Here is a 19251-nt window from a genome sequence, read left to right as displayed (position 1 = left end):
GACCTGCACCAGCAAGTTCGTCATATACTTCATACGCTGTCCATGTGGGCTCATGTATATCGGCAAGACCACATGCACCTTGCATGAGAGAATGGCGACACATAGAATGTCGATTAGGTATGCACTGGAGGGCTCAGATTCCGAACAGCCTGTGGCCCGGCACTTCAAATTGCATAGACATAGTTTAGCCACCTTGCGCTACAAGCTTATTGATCATGTTCCCCCAAACGTTAGAGGTGGTGATAGAGGCAAGAGACTTCTGCAATTGGAGGCGCGGTGGATCCATTCATTGGACACCGTGGCCCCAAGAGGACTGAATGAACAATTGAATTTTAATTGTTTTATTTAATTTCTAGTTCTCATTTCTTCATTAAATGTATGGTTGTTATTGCTGGAAAATGCCGCTGGCCTTACACTATGCTTACTATAAGTTTGCAGCCCACTGATAGGCTGTTTAGCATTATTATATCTATGACAGTGCGGCGTGTTAGCCTGTAGTCATGGTGATGGTTTTTTCACTAGTGTATTATATGTTGCTAGGCAACGGAGGGTTCGGCACAGGCGCACATGAGCGCACGTCGCGGGAGCGTGAAGTCACCGGCCCTGCGTCCAGCGGTTCCTGTCTCCATGTGGGTGTCTTCACGGGTGTCTTAAGGTATAAAGGTAAGCAGTTTTGTATTGTTCTTTGTTCTGACGAAAGTTTTGTAAATAAAACTGAAACGTTAACCTGCAGAGGCGTGCGGCGCCCATTTGTTTAAGGAAGTAAGAAGTCCGTGTGAGTGCCACTCTTCTTGTCCACTATATACACACACACACACATATATATATATATATATACACATATATATATATATACACACACATCTGTGCCCCTATTAAAATTTTCTCAGGGGAAGACCACCCTGTCAGACATGCTACACACTTGTGCAAACACCCCACAGACACTCCGGGGCTTATAGGGGACAGATCCATCTGTAAAATCTGTCAAGGGACACAGAGAGGATTTTGTCAGCTCACAACCCAGCGTCAGCAGCAGAAAACTGTGCAATAAGTTTGCCCACAGACCTGCAGCGCCCTTTTATTCATATATCAGTATATACATAAATATACACAGCACTAATTTAATTTCGCACCCCGTTTTGCACCCTGATACAGTGGTGAAGGAAGGATCAGCGTCCTTGCATGGAAGGGGGGAAAAATGGCGCCGAGTAGTGTGCTGGCTGACTGAGGAAGAAGTCCCGCCCCCGCAATGGCGCGCTTCTCCTCAGTGCGGATTACTAAATATTTATACTGGCGGGGGTTAGAACAGTGCCACCGCACTATATGCCCTTATGTGCCAGTGTTAAAAGAGGATTTTATGCTGCCTAGGGGGCCCCCTACCCCCGCAGTGCCTGTTATGCGTGTGGGAGCATGGCGCACAGCGTTTCGTTCGCTGCGCGGTACCTCAGAAAGCCGTCACTGGAGAAGAAGTCTTCTGTTCTGCTGCTACTCACCTGTCTTCTGGCTCTGTAAGGGGGTGACGGCAGGCTGCGGGAGTGAGCATCTAGGCGTACCCAGCGATCAGCACCCTCAGTAGCTAATGGTGTCCTGTCAGCTAGAAGCAGAGCCATTGAACTCACTAGAAGTTGGTCATACTTCTCTCCCCCCGAAGTCCCACGAAGCAGGGAGACTGTTGCCAGCGGCCTCCCTGAAAATAAAAAACCTAAGTCTTTTCAGAGAAACTCAGTAGAGCTCCCCTGTAGTGCATTCAGTCTCACCGGGCACAATTCTAAAAACTGGAGTCTGGAGGAGGGGCATAGAGGGAGGAGCCAGTTCGCACCCTTTGAAAGTCTTAAAGTGCCCATGTCTCCTGCGGATCCCGTCTATACCCCATGGTTCTGAATGTGACCCCAGCATCCTCTAGGACGTATGAGAAAACATTTTGGTGCTGTAAGGGCGGAAGTTCTCTCCTGCCCTCTCGTTATGTCACTTCCAGGTCCTGATCATGAAGGGAGCATAGACACTACCATAATTGATGGGGGCAGCAACTCACTGACAGGATGCCGGCTTGTAGTAGCGGCCGCTGCGCTCTGCAGCCTGTCATCAGGGGCTGTTGGCTGTTGTGCAGGGGCCATTCAGTATCTTTCCGCCCGCGGCCCTGTACTTCCCAGGCAGGTAAATGTGTAACTGATGGCGCAGCAGCAGCATCCGCAGGGAGGTTACAGCATTCATGCACGTCAGTACTGACGCTGGCCGCCTGTGGTGTGGTCTGACTCTGCTGGCACTTCATCATGGCCATGATGAGAGTAGTAGGGGGGGGGGGGGGGGCGGCGCAGGCACATACAGGGGGCTGTCAGCAATGTTATGTGTTTAGCGCACTCCGGAGATGTAACTGGCTGCTAATGTCGGCTACTTCGAGAACTACAAGTCCCAGCGTGCTCTGTCAGCGGCATGGATGTCCAATTATAACAGAGACTGCTGACAACGTGTGCTGCTGGGACTTACAGTTCCACAACACACAGGTGAGCCAGTTCCACTCATGCCGGGATGTAATGTCTTCTCTGCAGGCGGCACACATGTAGATGTGGACACGGCTGTACAGCACCGCCACGCACTCCCCCACATATATACCATACATACTGTATATACATATATACTGTCACACACGGGGAGCGCATCTCTCAGGCAGTGACGTGTGTATAAGGGGCGGCGGCTGCTGCTGCTGTCTCGCTATAGGCGGGGAGATCCGTCAGGTTGTGGCGGGCTGCTGTTGGCGGGAGAATTAGATCTCATCCATTCATCGCTGTGTCTCTGTCTCTCCTCCCGTACCGCCACCATGCCGCTTGCCCCCATCCCGTCCTCTCCGTCCAAACGCTCCAAACCAGAGGTCAGCAGCAGCACGTCCTCCCCGGTGCTCCGCTTCGCCAAATTATCCGAGCATGCCTGCACCCCCACCCGGGGCTCCTCCATGGCAGCCGGCTACGATCTGTACAGGTAGGGGGCTGGCGGGGATCTATGCAGGTAGGAGGTGGGGGGCTGGTGGGGATCTATGCAGGTAGGTGGGTGCTAGTGGGGATAGGTAGGCGGGTAACTACACAGGTAGGGGGGTGGCTGGTGGGGATCTGCACTAGTAGGAGGAGGTGCTGGCGGGGATCTGCACAGGTAGGTGGATGCTGTTGAGGATTGTTAAGATGGGGGTGCTGGTGGGGATCCGCACAGGTAGGAGTCGGGGGCTGGTGGGGATCCGCACAGGTAGGAGTCGGGGGCTGGTGGGGATCCGCACAGGTAGGAGTCGGGGGCTGGTGGGGATCCGCACAGGTAGGAGTCGGGGGCTGGTGGGGATCCGCACAGGTAGGAGTCGGGGGCTGGTGGGGATCCGCACAGGTAGGAGTCGGGGGCTGGTGGGGATCCGCACAGGTAGGAGTCGGGGGCTGGTGGGGATCCGCACAGGTAGGAGTCGGGGGCTGGTGGGGATCCGCACAGGTAGGAGTCGGGGGCTGGTGGGGATCCGCACAGGTAGGAGTCGGGGGCTGGCGGGGATCCGCACAGGTAGGAGTCGGGGGCTGGCGGGGATCCGCACAGGTAGGAGTCGGGGGCTGGCGGGGATCCGCACAGGTAGGAGTCGGGGGCTGGCGGGGATCCGCACAGGTAGGAGTCGGGGGCTGGCGGGGATCCGCACAGGTAGGAGTCGGGGGCTGGCGGGGATCCGCACAGGTAGGAGTCGGGGGCTGGCGGGGATCCGCACAGGTAGGAGTCGGGGGCTGGCGGGGATCCGCACAGGTAGGAGTCGGGGGCTGGCGGGGATCCGCACAGGTAGGAGTCGGGGGCTGGCGGGGATCCGCACAGGTAGGAGTCGGGGGCTGGCGGGGATCCGCACAGGTAGGAGTCGGGGGCTGGCGGGGATCCGCACAGGTAGGAGTCGGGGGCTGGCGGGGATCCGCACAGGTAGGAGTCGGGGGCTGGCGGGGATCCGCACAGGTAGGAGTCGGGGGCTGGCGGGGATCCGCACAGGTAGGAGTCGGGGGCTGGCGGGGATCCGCACAGGTAGGAGTCGGGGGCTGGCGGGGATCCGCACAGGTAGGAGTCGGGGGCTGGCGGGGATCCGCACAGGTAGGAGTCGGGGGCTGGCGGGGATCCGCACAGGTAGGAGTCGGGGGCTGGCGGGGATCCGCACAGGTAGGAGTCGGGGGCTGGCGGGGATCCGCACAGGTAGGAGTCGGGGGCTGGCGGGGATCCGCACAGGTAGGAGTCGGGGGCTGGCGGGGATCCGCACAGGTAGGAGTCGGGGGCTGGCGGGGATCCGCACAGGTAGGAGTCGGGGGCTGGCGGGGATCCGCACAGGTAGGAGTCGGGGGCTGGCGGGGATCCGCACAGGTAGGAGTCGGGGGCTGGCGGGGATCCGCACAGGTAGGAGTCGGGGGCTGGCGGGGATCCGCACAGGTAGGAGTCGGGGGCTGGCGGGGATCCGCACAGGTAGGAGTCGGGGGCTGGCAGCCTCTTTTTGAACTGGTATACAATATTCTATACTGTATGTAGAAAATCCTATATGTGTATGCAGAGCATACCCTGGCTGCCAGTACTACTCAGTTCATTCATATTTAAAGCAGGTAGTTATGGGAGGGGTTTTTAGGAATACATGTGACAGTGTTGGAGGGAAAGCTGTACCATCTGTGTACATTGTGTGGAATTAGAGATCTTTGGCTGCATCTCTTTTTCTCTCCCCATACACCATCTTTACCTTATTTTTATTTATTTTTTTCCTCTTCCTATAGTGCGTACGACTATGTAATTGCTCCCCAAGATAAAGCCATAGTGAAAACAGACATCCAAATTTGTGTTCCCACTGGATGCTATGGTAGAGTTGGTAAGTTAATGGATGCTTAATTCCTGTTTAATATAGGAAGACAATTTACACAGCACTTTTCTGTATTTACTAAACAGTACTTTGTTCATTCTGCCATTAGGCAAAAAAGTATATACTCTAAAATTCCAAGTTCAAAGATCCTGGCTTCACTAAACATTAAAATTGCACTAGTGCCTAGTCCTGTATCAGCTATACAAGAATAACCTACGGAGGTGGCAAATCTGGGTGTGGGAAGCAGAGAAATTGCTGCCATGTAGGTATCCGTGGCTATCTGTAATGGGCGTGCTCTGTATACGGGGTCACACTACTTCGGTGGCCCCCTTTGTTCTTGCTCCTAGTGGTGCCACCATATCAGTGATTTATTCAGGACTCAGGAGGATTGAACCAGGGCAGAGCACAGACTATGGCACTATGCTAGAGTCTTTATCTACCACACATGTGCTATCTCTTTGAATACATTATTGGTAGGATGGTACCACTGGAAGTAGGTATAAGGAGGTCGGACGCTGCATGGACACTTTGTTACTGTCACTTGTAGGTCATACCTCAGATCCTCTGGCGTTCCGGGAAGAATTTATCCGCATTCCCTACCCATGCCTCTAGAGTCTAACCCAGGCATGTCCAAACTGCGGCCCTCCAGCTGTAGAGAAACTACACATCCCAGCATGCCCTGTCACAGCATTAGCATACTCTGACAGCAAAACTGTCAGGGCATTCTGGGATATGTAGTTTCACAACAGCTGGAGGGCCACAGTTTGGACATGCCTGGTCTAACCCTAATGTCAACATTCTGAACATATCGACGCGTTGCCTTCAACATTTTAACAATGTCAAACTATTGACTACATCCTTAGGTTATCGTATGCAATGTTCCTTTCTCTCCCAGTTGAGTGCAGGTACAAAATAACTTCTTATAACTTTTATATTTAATTCCTAAATAAATGTTGCACAAGGCTAATAGAGGCAATGTAGAACCTGGTGACATGCTATCTGATGTGTTCTCTTGGCTATGCTTCTACTTGAGTCAATCATTGTTTTATCAAATTATTATTATGGGAAATGGATACTTTGTTCTGATTAAAATGTAGGATTCACAGGCAATGCAGCATAGCCTTATTGGGGAGAATGGCATCGTGGGGTATAACCACTGTCTCTTGCATGCTTGAAAAAAGTTTTATAGACCCCTTCTTGCGTGATCCCAACCAAAGTGCTGGGTGCAACGTGAACAGTGCCATGCGGGCGCCCAAATGGGTCACTTTTCGCTTATTTCAGCTTGCCACCTCCAGGGGCAGACGCCGGCAGCTGTTCATGTCCGAATGGAGCAACAATTGAATTGCTTTGTTGGGTGTGGGGTACTGACAGCTGCTGCGCATAAAAATTGAGTTCCATCCTAAGAATTGGAAAACAAAACTCTGTGAGATGTCAGATGATGAGACCTTTTTTATATATTTGTAAAAGGGATAGCTAAGGGTGGCGGAGTAGTGAGGGCTACTTAGGCTTGGGGGATATATTGGGTTATGATGGGGTTGTATGTGGAAGAGGACTTTACAGGCAAGTACTGTAGTCTGTTGAGTCCTCTAATGGTGAGAGTTTCCAAGTTGTGAATCGATCTTCTCTTGATTAGTCATGAAGTCCTCTCCTATCCACAATGTTTGAATTGCTGTCTATATACAATGCACAGGGTGGGGCATAAGCATGCTTTCAGAGGGAAGCTGGTTTCGGGTGAGAAGTTTAGCACTGTGTTCAAAATCTGTCTGGTCTCAGTGGTTTGAAACTGTGTGTGCATAAGTATTATGTAAATCCACGTGGAAGAATTGATAACATGATATCAGTGGAGATACTGATACAGTGCACACAGCTGTCTTGTGTAAAAGATATGGTGGAAAATGGAAGTGGAATCTGTATATTTTCGAGAGTTCCACTTCCTGTTATTCACCTTGCTTCAGACTGCTGTGTGCTAGTATCTAGTGTTTCAGTATTTCATCCCATTTTGCATGTAAAAACCAGTGGTTCTAAAATTCTGTCATCAGGACCCCAAACGGCTCACGTTTTCCAGGTCCCCAACCAGGTGCACAGGTTATTCATTACCTGCAAAACACTAAAGGTGCATACACACAGTGAGATTTTTGGTTAGCTTTAATTCTGACTACGCAATATTGACTATGGGGTATATTCAGTTAGGGTCGGATCCATTCCGACATGCATTTGTCGGAATGGATCCGACAACCCCTATTCAATCTCATCTCAATTCGACTTTTAAAAAGTCAAATTGAGATGAGGGGACGGGAGCCGCGGGGGGACAGCCGCGGGCAGACGGAGGAGAGCAGTGTTACAGTAGCGCTGCAGAAGGACGTCTCACAGCCGCCTGATCTCACGGCAGTGTCCACCCGGCTCCAGCAAGTGTGACCTCACATGCTGGAGCCGGGTGGATGCTGCCATGAGCAGCGCGGCTGTGAGACATCCTGCTGCTGTGCTGTAGCGCTTCTCTCCCCTGTATTCCCTGCGGCTGTCCCCCGTCTCCCCGCGGCTTCCCCCCTCTCCTCCTCTGGGTCCCACATCTCGGTCTGACAAGTTTTTTTTCTTTATGTAGGACTGAGATGGTCGGAAACAGGGCCAAATCCTGTTGAATTTTGCCCCATTTCTCTATCGTCCTAGTGGATGCTGGGGTTCCTGAAAGGACCATGGGGAATAGCGGCTCCGCAGGAGACAGGGCACAAAAAGTAAAGCTTTTCCAGATCAGGTGGTGTGCACTGGCTCCTCCCCCTATGACCCTCCTCCAGACTCCAGTTAGATTTTTGTGCCCGGCCGAGAAGGGTGCAATTCTAGGTGGCTCTCATAAAGAGCTGCTTAGAGAAAGTTTAGCTTAGGTTTTTTATTTTACAGTGATTCCTGCTGGCAACAGGATCACTGCAACGAGGGACAGAGGGGAGAAGAAGTGAACTCACCTGCGTGCAGGATGGATTGGCTTCTTGGCTACTGGACATCGGCTCCAGAGGGACGATCACAGGTACAGCCTGGATGGTCACCGGAGCCGCGCCGCCGGCCCCCTTGCAGATGCTGAAGTAAGAAGAGGTCCAGAATCGGCGGCTGAAGACTCCTGCAGTCTTCTAAAGGTAGCGCACAGCACTGCAGCTGTGCGCCATTTTCCTCTCAGCACACTTCACACGCAGTCACTGAGGGTGCAGGGCGCTGGGGGGGGGCGCCCTGGGAGGCAAATGTAAACCTATATAAAGGCTAAAAATACCTCACATATAGCCCCCAGAGGCTATATGGAGATATTTAACCCCTGCCTGTATTCACAAAATAGCGGGAGACGAGCCCGCCGAAAAAGGGGCGGGGCCTATCTCCTCAGCACACGGCGCCATGTCCTCTCACAGCTCCGCTGGTCAGGACGGCTCCCAGGTCTCTCCCCTGCACTGCACTACAGAAACAGGGTAAAACAGAGAGGGGGGGCAAATTTAATGGCAATATCTTGATATATATAAAGCAGCTATAAGGGAGCACTTATTATAAGGCTATCCCTGTCATATATAGCGCTTTTTGGTGTGTGCTGGCAGACTCTCCCTCTGTCTCCCCAAAGGGCTAGTGGGTCCTGTCTTCGTTTAGAGCATTCCCTGTGTGTCTGCTGTGTGTCGGTACGTGTGTGTCGACATGTATGAGGACGATATTGGTGTGGAGGCGGAGCAATTGCCAAATATGGGGATGTCACCTCCTAGGGGGTCGACACCAGAATGGATGCCTTTATTTATGGAATTACGGGATAGTGTCAACACGCTAAAGCAGTCGTTTGACGACATGAGGCGGCCGGACAATCAATTAGTGCCTGTCCAGGCGCCTCAAACACCGTCAGGGGCTGTAAAACGCCCTTTGCCTCAGTCGGTCGACACAGACCCAGACACAGGCACTGATTCCAGTGGTGACGGTGACGAATCAACCGTATTTTCCAGTAGGGCCACACGTTATATGATTTTGGCGATGAAGGAGGCGTTACATTTAGCTGATACTACAGGTACCACTAAACAGGGTATTATGTGGGGTGTGAAAAAACTACCTATAGTTTTTCCTGAATCAGAAGAATTAAATGACGTGTGTGATGAAGCGTGGGTTGCCCCTGATAAAAAGCTGATAATTTCAAAGAAATTATTGGCATTATACCCTTTCCCGCCAGAGGTTAGGGAGCGCTGGGAAACACCTCCTAGGGTGGACAAGGCGCTAACACGCTTATCAAAACAAGTGGCGTTACCTACTCCTGAGACGGCCGCACTTAAAGATCCATCAGATAGGAGGATGGAAAATATCCAAAAAAGTATATACACACATGCAGGTGTTATACTACGACCAGCTATAGCGACTGCCTGGATGTGCAGTGCTGGGGTAGTTTGGTCAGAGTCCCTGATTGAAAATATTGATACCCTGGACAGGGACAATATTTTCTGTCGTTAGAACAAATAAAGGATGCATTTCTTTATATGCGTGATGCACAGAGGGATATCTGCACACTGGCATCACGGGTAAGTGCTATGTCCATTTCGGCCAGAAGAGCTTTATGGACGCGACAGTGGACAGGCGATGCGGATTCAAAACGGCATATGGAAGTTTTGCCGTATAAAGGGGAGGAGTTATTTGGAGTCGGTCTATCAGATTTGGTGGCCACGACTACAGCCGGGAAATCCACCTTTCTACCTCAAGTCACTCCCCAACAGAAAAAGGCACCGACTTTTCAACCGCAGCCCTTTCGTTCCTTTAAAAATAAGAGAGCAAAGGGCTATTCATATCTGCCACGAGGCAGAGGTCGAGGGAAGAAACAGCAACAGGCAGCTCCTTCCCAGGAACAGAAGCCCTCCCCGGCTTCTACAAAAGCCTCAGCATGACGCTGGGGCTTCTCAAGCGGACTCGGGGACGGTGGGAGGTCGTCTCAAAAATTACAGCGCGCAGTGGGCTCACTCGCAGGTAGATCCCTGGATCCTGCAGATAATATCTCAGGGGTACAGGTTGGAATTAGAGACAGATCCACCTCGCCGTTTCCTGAAGTCTGCTTTACCAACGTCCCCTTCCGAAAGGGAGACGGTTTTGGAAGCCATTCACAAGCTGTACTCTCAGCAGGTGATAGTCAAGGTACCTCTTCTACAACAAGGGAAGGGGTATTATTCCACTCTATTTGTGGTACCGAAGCCGGATGGCTCGGTAAGGCCTATTCTAAATCTGAAGTCCTTGAACCTGTACATAAAGAAGTTCAAGTTCAAGATGGAGTCACTCAGAGCAGTGATAGCGAACCTGGAAGAAGGGGACTTTATGGTATCCTTGGACATCAAGGATGCGTATCTCCACGTTCCAATTTACCCCTCACACCAGGGGTACCTCAGGTTCGTTGTACAAAACTGTCACTATCAGTTTCAGACGCTGCCGTTTGGTTTGTCCACGGCACCTCGGGTCTTTACAAAGGTAATGGCCGAGATGATGATTCTTCTTCGAAGAAAAGGCGTATTAATTATCCCATACTTGGACGATCTCCTAATAAGGGCAAGGTCCAGAGAACAGCTAGAGATGGGATTAGCAATATCTCAAGAGGTGCTAAAGCAGCACGGATGGATTCTGAATATTCCAAAATCCCAATTAATGCCGACAACTCGTCTGCTGTTCCTAGGGATGATTCTGGACACGGTTCAGAAAAAGGTTTTTCTTCCCGAGGAAAAAGCCAAGGAGTTATCCGACCTGGTCAGGAATCTCCTAAAACCAGGAAAGGTGTCTGTACATTAATGCACGCATCTTCAGATGCACCTGCGGATAACCCTGTCTCCAAGGACAAGGGTATCTCTTCTGTGGTGGTTGCAGAGGGCTCATCTATTGGAGGGCCGCAGATTCGGCATACAGGATTGGATCCTGGTGACCACGGACGCCAGCCTGAGAGGCTGGGGAGCAGTCACACAAGGAAGAAACTTCCAGGGAGTGTGGTCGAGCCTGGAAAAGTCTCTTCACATAAACATTCTGGAACTAAGAGCAATCTACAATGCTCTAAGCCAGGCGGAACCTCTGCTTCAAGGAAGACCGGTGTTGATCCAGTCGGACAACATCACGGCAGTCGCCCATGTAAACAGACAGGGCGGCACAAGAAGCAGGAGTGCAATGGCAGAAGCTGCCAGGATCCTTCGCTGGGCGGAGAATCACGTGATAGCACTGTCAGCAGTGTTCATCCCGGGAGTGGACAACTGGGAAGCAGACTTCCTCAGCAGACACGATCTTCACCCGGGAGAGTGGGGACTTCATCCAGAAGTTTTCCACATGCTAATAAACCGTTGGGAAAGACCAATGGTGGACATGATGGCGTCTCGCCTCAACAAAAAACTGGACAGGTATTGCGCCAGGTCAAGAGATCCGCAGGCAATAGCTGTGGACGCGCTGGTAACACCTTGGGTGTACCAGTCGGTGTATGTGTTTCCTCCTCTGCCTCTCATACCAAAGGTATTGAGAATCATACGGCAAAGCGGAGTAAGAACGATACTAGTGGCTCCGGATTGGCCAAGAAGGTCTTGGTACCCGGAACTTCAAGAGATGGTCACGGACGATCCGTGGCCTCTACCTCTAAGACAGGACCTGCTTCAGCAGGGACCGTGTCTATTCCAAGACTTACCGCGACTGCGTTTGACGGCATGGCGGTTGAACGCCAGATCCTAAAAGGAAAAGGCATTCCAGAAGAAGTCATTCCTACCTTGATTAAGGCAAGAAAGGAAGTCACCGCGAAGCATTATCACCGCATTTGGCGGAAATATGTTGCGTGGTGCGAGGATCGGAGTGCTCCGACGGAGGAATTTCAACTGGGTCGTCATTTCCTGCAATCAGGATTGTTTATGGGTCTCAAATTGGGATCTATTAAGGTTCAAATTTCGGCCCTGTCAATATTCTTCCAAAAAGAATTGGCCTCAGTTCCTGAGGTCCAGACTTTTGTCAAAGGAGTACTGCATATACAGCCTCCTGTGGTGCCTCCGGTGGCACCGTGGGATCTAAATGTAGTTTTAGATTTCCTCAAATCCCATTGGTTTGAACCACTAAAAAATGTGGATTTGAAATATCTCACATGGAAAGTGACTATGTTACTGGCCCTGGCGTCCGCCAGGAGAGTATCTGAACTGGCGGCTTTATCTTATAAAAGCCCTTATTTAATTTTCCATTCGGATAGGGCAGAGCTGCGGACGCGTCCGCATTTTCTCCCTAAGGTGGTATCAGCGTTTCACCTGAACCAGCCTATTGTAGTGCCTGCGGCTACAAGCGACTTGGAGGACTCCAAGTTGTTGGACGTTGTCAGAGCTTTAAAAATATACATTTCAAGGACGGCTGGAGTCAGAAAATCTGACTCGCTGTTTATACTGTATGCACCAAACAAGTTGGGTGCGCCTGCTTCTAAGCAGTCGATTGCTCGTTGGATTTGTAACACAATTCAACTTGCACATTCTGTGGCAGGCCTGCCACAGCCTAAATCTGTTAAGGCCCATTCCACAAGGAAGGTGGGCTCATCTTGGGCGGCTGCCCGAGGGGTCTCGGCATTACAACTCTGCCGAGCAGCTACGTGGTCAGGGGAGAACACGTTTGTAAAATTCTACAAATTTGATACCCTGGCAAAGGAGGACCTGGAGTTCTCTCATTCGGTGCTGCAGAGTCATCCGCACTCTCCCGCCCGTTTGGGAGCTTTGGTATAATCCCCATGGTCCTTTCAGGAACCCCAGCATCCACTAGGACGATAGAGAAAATAAGAATTTACTTACCGATACTTCTATTTCTCGGAGTCCGTAGTGGATGCTGGGCGCCCATCCCAAGTGCGGATTATCTGCAATACTTGTACATAGTTATTGTTAACTAATTCGGGTTATTGTTTAGGGAGCCATCTTTCAGAGGCTCCTCTGTTATCATACTGTTACCTGGGTTTAGATCACAAGTTGTACGGTGTGATTGGTGTGGCTGGTATGAGTCTTACCCGGGATTCAAAATCCTCCCTTATTGTGTACGCTCGTCCGGGCACAGTACCTAACTGGAGTCTGGAGGAGGGTCATAGGGGGAGGAGCCAGTGCACACCACCTGATCTGGAAAAGCTTTACTTTTTGTGCCCTGTCTCCTGCGGAGCCGCTATTCCCCATGGTCCTTTCAGGAACCCCAGCATCCACTACGGACTCCGAGAAATAGAATTATCGGTAAGTAAATTCTTATTTTCACTCAAAAGTATGTGAATCGGCAGCTTTACCGCCGATTCATGTACTATTCGACAAGTCAAATTCCACGACTTGTTGAATAAAAACTGATAGGACTGAATGTCAAATCACTATTCAACCTTAAAAAGTCAAACTGCCGTCCTATCGACTGACGGCAGTTTTCGACCCTAATTGAATATACCCCTATGTGTGCTTGCGATATTGGCTATGTGCGATTTTGACTAAGTGCTTTACTTTAGTACTAGATAATCTAAATTGACTTGCATGCACAGTCTATCTAACCTTGCTATACCGACCCCTACGGCCTGCGCATCGGGGTTGCAAGGTGGCTAACACCTTGCGATTTGCACTAACTTTCCTTGTGAATTTGACTATATAGTCAAAATCGCAAGGATAAATCTGTGTACACGCCTCTACTGTTTGGGATACTGAGAGCCCTTGATAAAGAAAGGAGTGATTTAAATAGCATGTGTAGGTTTAATGGTCGGTTGATGGTTGCTTGACTTATTTTATTGTTTTAATTTCTTTAGCTCCACGATCTGGTTTAGCTGCGAAACACTTCATTGATGTTGGAGGTATGTGTGAATTTTTGCGTTTTCATGCAAACTTTATTCCTGCAGACTGCACTGGAAAAAGCTAATTATAGAAAAAACTGTATGTTTAGCCTGTTTCCATATCACATTATAAAGCAGACAAAGCAAGCATAAAGCTGTGTAAAGTGGAGATCAGACTCTTTATACAATCCTTCTGCAGACCTGCTCACAGAGTCTACAGCCAATCCTCACTACACACTTCCCTAATGTTTTAGCAGATCCATCTGTGACCAAATCTGCTGAAAGATTGTGTATGTACAGAGTGAGGACGCAGTCACTCTGTTCAGATCCCGGCACTTACATATACAAAAAGTAATTTATTTTTACAACAATACACAAGCTGCAATGTGGTGATAACTTGCTAGGCTATGCCAAAAAGGAAACAATATATACAAAGTATCACTGCGCCTTGGGATTGTTAATTAGTGTTTATAAAGTTTGGGCTTAAAAGTGTGCTGTCTATTAAGTGAATCAGTTCAACAAGGCTTAATAATGTAAAAAGTTTTAGCTCATGCAGCAATAATATAAACAACCTTTAAAGATATAACCATCAAGTGTTGATACATATATCAGAAAATGTCTAGGGACTCTGTGTCATATGGTGCAGATGGTGTTTCCTCTCGGGAGGGATCTATTCCATGTACACAGGATTGTAATGCTTTGTCTCGGATCCCTATTGTTGAGCCTGTTGGAGATAAAACCTTCTCCTATATCAAGTTCCTTCGGTTGTCTGTTTAAATTACCTTGGACCAATCGATTGGGAGCTCACAAAGTAGACATGACACAAGGTATGTTCCACAAGATGAGTCTGACACAGTTTATTGTCTAGGGGTTCTTATAGGCATATACAGGAATTTGTTACACGTCACAAAACACAAGTATAAGCGTCATTTCTCACACATAGAAATTGAGACATTACAATCCTTGAGTCAGTCTGTAGATACTGTTCCCAAAACATTACTGTTCATCAAAACATGTTCCAGGAGATAAGTGATTAGCTTAACTTTGGTTCTCAGAGGAACTTTTCTAACTAATAAAATGTCAGCATTACTTATAACCTTAAAGCAAAAGCGTTTCTTTATATTCAAACATACGGCTACAGTTATACAAAATGGCTGAAAACTATTCTAGCATAATGCTGTCTTTCTCAAGCCTGAGTGGTTATCTTCTATCAAAGGAATGATCTCTACTAGGGTAGCTAATACTGAGACAAACTCAGATGTTGAAGTCTATGGCAGTTTGGTCAGGCTCTGTCCCTATTCCTGCAAAATCCCCTAGCATGTTCCCGCAGAAACGTGCACTTGCCTAAATTATGCAAGATGACACGGATACCTACTCTGATACTGCAGATGGGGATGTGCTGAGGGGGGCAGCATCCCTTGCAAAGGGGGTGCAGCTCATGATTGAGGCCATTAGAGATGTTTTAAACATTAATGACACAACACCTGAGCAGGTTGAGGAGGCTTACTTCACTGACAATAAGAAAGCCTCGCTAACCTACCCTGCGTCTAAAAAATGAAACTCTATATTTGAAAAATCCGGGGAAAACCCGGAGAAAAAATTCCAGATCCCAAAAAGGGTTCTGGTTGCTTTTTTCTTCCCTGAGGAAGATAGGGAAAAAAATGGCAAAACCCACCCATTATGGACGCATCGGTCTCCAGACTATCTAAAAAGGTGGATTTACCTGTCGCTGGATCTACCGCGTTAAAAGAACCGGCTGATTGTAAGATTGACACTACGCTCAAATCCATTTACACTGTTTCAGGTGTGTCGTTAAGGCCCACTATTGCCTGTGCATGGATTTCTAGAGCCATAGTAAAGTGGTCAGGCACATTACTAGAGGATTTGGATACAATGGATAGAAGTGACATTGAATTGTTTTTACGTAACATACAGGATTCTGCGGGGTTCATGGTGGACCTGTGTACGCTGACTGCGCGGATATCTTCTATGTCGGTCTCACCCGCAGGCTCCCAGGACCAGAAACCTGCTTCTGGTTCCTCAAAATCCTCAGCATGATGGTGGACCACAGAGCCTGGAGGACGGGCTGGTGGGTGCGAGGCTCAGACGTTTCAGACACGTCTGGGTGTCGTCCGGCCTGGATCCCTGGGTACAGGATATTGTCCCAGGGGTACAGGCTGCAGTTTCAAGAACTCCCGCCTCACCGATTTTTCAAATCAGGCTTGCCAGCTTTGCTAACAGACAGGGCTATCCTACAGGAAGCCATCCTAAAATTGGAAATGTCACAGGCGATTGTCCCAGTTCCACCTCATATGCAAAACAAGGGTTATTATTCAAACCTTTTCGTGGTACCGAAACCGGATAGTTCGGTCAGACCAATTTTGAACTTGAAATCGTTAAAACCTTACCTGAGGGTGTTCAAATTCAAAATGGAGTCTCAGAGCAGTGATTTCAGGTCTGGAGGAGGGAGTTTCTGGTATCCCTGGATATCAAGGATGCGTACCTCCACATTCCGATTTGGCTGCCACACCAGGCTTATCTCAGGTTTGCACTGTTAGACAGTCATCAATTTCAGGCACTGCCATTCAGCCTCTCCACAGCACCGAGGGTGTTCACCAAGGTGATGGCAGAGATGATGGTTCTCCTCCGCAGACAGGGGTGAACATAAATCCCATATCTGGACGATCTGCTGATAAAGGCATCATCCAGGGAAACGTTGCTGCAGTCCATTGTTCTCACGACTTGTCTGCTCAGGGAACACAGTTGGATCTTGAACCCTCAAAAATCACATTTGGAACCGACCAGGAGGTTGTCTTTTCTGGGAATGATCCTCGACATGGAAGTGCAGAGGGTGTTTCTCCCGGAGGAGGAAACGTTGGTGATACAAACAATGGTCCGGGACGTCCCGAAGCCAGCCCGGGTTTCTGTTCATCAGCGCATTCGCCTTCAGGGAAAGGTGGTGGCCTCTTACGAGGCTCTACAGTACGGAAAGGTTTCATTCTCGATCCTTCCAATTGGATCTCCTGGACACGTGGTCGGGATCTCTTCTACACATGCACTAGAGCAGAGGTTCTCAAACTCGGTCCTCGGGAGCCCACACAGTGCATGTTTTGCAGGTAACCCAGCAGGTGCACAGGTGTATTAATTACTCAGACACATTTAAAAGGTCCACAGGTGGAGCTAATTATTTCACTTGCGATTCTGTGAGGAGACCTGCAAAACATGCACTGTGTGGGCCCCCGAGGACCGAGTTTGAGAACCTCTGCACTAGAGGATACGTCTGACGCCGAAAGCCAGAATTTCACTCCTCCGGTGGCTGCAACTACCTCACTTTCTGGAGGGCCGCAGGTTCGGGATTCAGGACTGGATCCTTCTAACTACGGATGCAAGTCTCCGGGGCTGGGGCTCAGTCACTCGGGGAAACCTTTCAAGGATGGTAGTCAAGCCTGGGATCCAGCCTTCCAATAAACATTCTGGAACTAAGAGCTGTCTACAATGGTCTTCTCCAAGCGGCCCATTTTCTGCGAGATCGAGCCTTTCAAGTGCAGTCGGACAATGTAACGACGGTGGCTTACATAATCCAACAGAGCGGAACGAAGAGCAGAGCTGCAATGTCAGAGGTAACAAGAATCCTCCTCTGGGCAGAAAAACACGCATTGGCGATGTTTGCAATCTTCATTCCGGGAGTAGACAACTGGGAAGCGGACTTCCTCAGCAGACATGATCTCCATCCAGGAGAGTGGGGACTCCATACGGAGGTGTTCATGGAGGTAACAGATCTTTGCGGTGTACCTCATAGACATGATGGCCTCTCGTCTCAACAAGAAGCTTCAGCGGTATTGTTCCAGGTCGAGGGACTCCGCAAGTAGTGGAGGTGGACGCCCTAGTGACTCCGTGGGTGTTCCAGTCGGTGTACGTGTTTCCTCCACTTCAACTCATTCCAAGAGTTCTAAAACTCATAAGGAGAACGAGTTCAGGTGATCCTCATTGCTCCGGACTGGCCAAGGAGGGCTTGGTACGCGGATCTAGAAGAGCCGAGGCTTCTTCCTCTTCGGGAGGAACTGCTGCAGCAGGGGCCGTTCGCTTATCAAGACTTACCGCGGCTACGTTTGACGGCATGGAGGTTGAACGCCAGATATTGGCTTGGAAGGGCATTCCGAACAAGGTTATTCCTACCCTGTTACAGGCTAGGAAAGGAGTAACGTCTAAACATTATCTTGTTTGGAAAAAATGTCTCTTGGTGTGAATCCAAGCAGTTTCCTACGGTGGAGTTTCAACTGGGACGGTTTCTCCTCTTCCTGCAAGCAGGTGTGGATATGGGCCTGAGGTTCAGATCCGTAAAGGTCCAGATTTCGGCCCTATCCATTTTCTTCCAGAAACAGTTGGCTTCCCTCCCTGAGGTTCAGACTTTTCTGAAAGGGGTTCTGCACATCCAGTCTCCCTTTTGTGCCGCCTACGGCGCCCTGGGATCTTAACGTGGTGCTGCAGTTTCTTCCGAAGGTTGTGTCGGCATTTCATATCAACCAACCTATTGTGGTGCCAGTTGCTACTGACTCCTCATTTTCATCAAAGTCCTTGGCTGTTGTAAGGGCTCTGAAAATCTGTGAAGAGGACTACTCATCACAGAAAATCAGATTCTCTGTTTGTCCAGTATGATCCCAAGAAACTTGGGTGTCCTGCTTCTAAGCAGACGATCTCTTGCTGGATCAGGTTCACTATCAAGCATGCGTATTCTACGGCAGGATTGCAATGTCCTACATCTGTTAAGGCCTACTCTACTCGTAAGGTGGGTTCTTCCTGGGCGGCTGCTCGGGGTGTTTCGGCTTTGCCCAGCGGCTACTTGGTCTGGGTCGAACACGTTTGCAAAGTTCTACAAGTTCGATACTTTGACCGAACTTCAGGTCCTCAGCGGCCAATCAGTTATGCAGGAGCCTCCACGCTCTCCCTCCCGTACTAATGTGGACCCCAGCATCCTTTAGGACGTAAGAGAAAATAGGATTTTAATTACCTACCGGTAAATTATTTTCTCGTAGTCCGTAGAGGATGCTGGGCGCCCGCCCAGTGCTTCGTGATCCTGCAGTGGTTACTTAGTTCAGTACTGCTTAGTTCTTGGTTAAGTACTGTTTTGTTACTTGGTTAAGTAATATTTCTCATACGTCCTAGAGGATGCTGGGGATGCTTCAAGAACCATGGGGTATAGACTGGATCCGCAGGAGACATGAGCACACTATAAGACTTTGAATGGGTGTGAACTGGCTCCTCCCCTATGCCCCTCCTCCAGACTCCAGTTAGATTCTGTGCTCAGAAAAAATACTTTATTTAGTTTTATTCTCAGGGAGATCTGCTGGCTACAGGCTCCCTGCATCGTGGGAGTGGGGGGAGAGAAGCAGACCTACTTCTTAAGAGTTCAAGGGCTCTGCTTCTTAGGCTACTGGACACCATTAGCTCCAGAGGGTTCAATCACTACGGTACGCCTAGGTGCTTGTTCCCGGAGCCGCGCCGTCACCCCCTCACAAAAGCCGAAAGATAGAAGCCGGGTGAGTATGAGAAGGCAGAAGACTTCAGTAACGACAAAAAGAGGTACCGCGCAGCGGCCGCACTGCGCGCCATGCTCCCACGCTTATCACGGCACTGCAGGGCGCAGGGGGGGGCGCCC

At 49.7% G+C, this 19251-nt stretch overlaps 1 protein-coding gene across 2 annotated transcripts in view; it reads left to right on the top strand.

Moving 5' to 3' along the window:
- The first annotated feature begins 1964 nt into the window (after positions 1 to 1964).
- The window catches only part of DUT (deoxyuridine triphosphatase), a 99663-nt gene continuing 82376 nt past the window's right edge, over positions 1965 to 19251 (top strand). Inside the window, exons 1-4 of one of the 2 annotated variants that reach the window (XM_063926052.1) lie at positions 1965 to 2154; positions 2865 to 2973; positions 4752 to 4843; positions 13572 to 13616. In XM_063926052.1, the coding sequence (XP_063782122.1) occupies positions 2040 to 2154; positions 2865 to 2973; positions 4752 to 4843; positions 13572 to 13616 (361 nt within the window). In that variant the 5' untranslated portion in view covers positions 1965 to 2039. Of the gene's footprint in view, positions 2155 to 2714; positions 2974 to 4751; positions 4844 to 13571; positions 13617 to 19251 lie in introns of those variants that run through there. The other variant, XM_063926054.1, reaches the window with a different exon arrangement.

The sequence above is a fragment of the Pseudophryne corroboree genome, chromosome 6 (genome assembly GCF_028390025.1).
Source record: "Pseudophryne corroboree isolate aPseCor3 chromosome 6, aPseCor3.hap2, whole genome shotgun sequence".
Lineage (NCBI taxonomy): Eukaryota > Metazoa > Chordata > Amphibia > Anura > Myobatrachidae > Pseudophryne > Pseudophryne corroboree.
The sequence above is the reverse complement of the archived record's forward strand: the minus strand, read 5'-3'. Positions and strand labels throughout refer to the sequence as shown.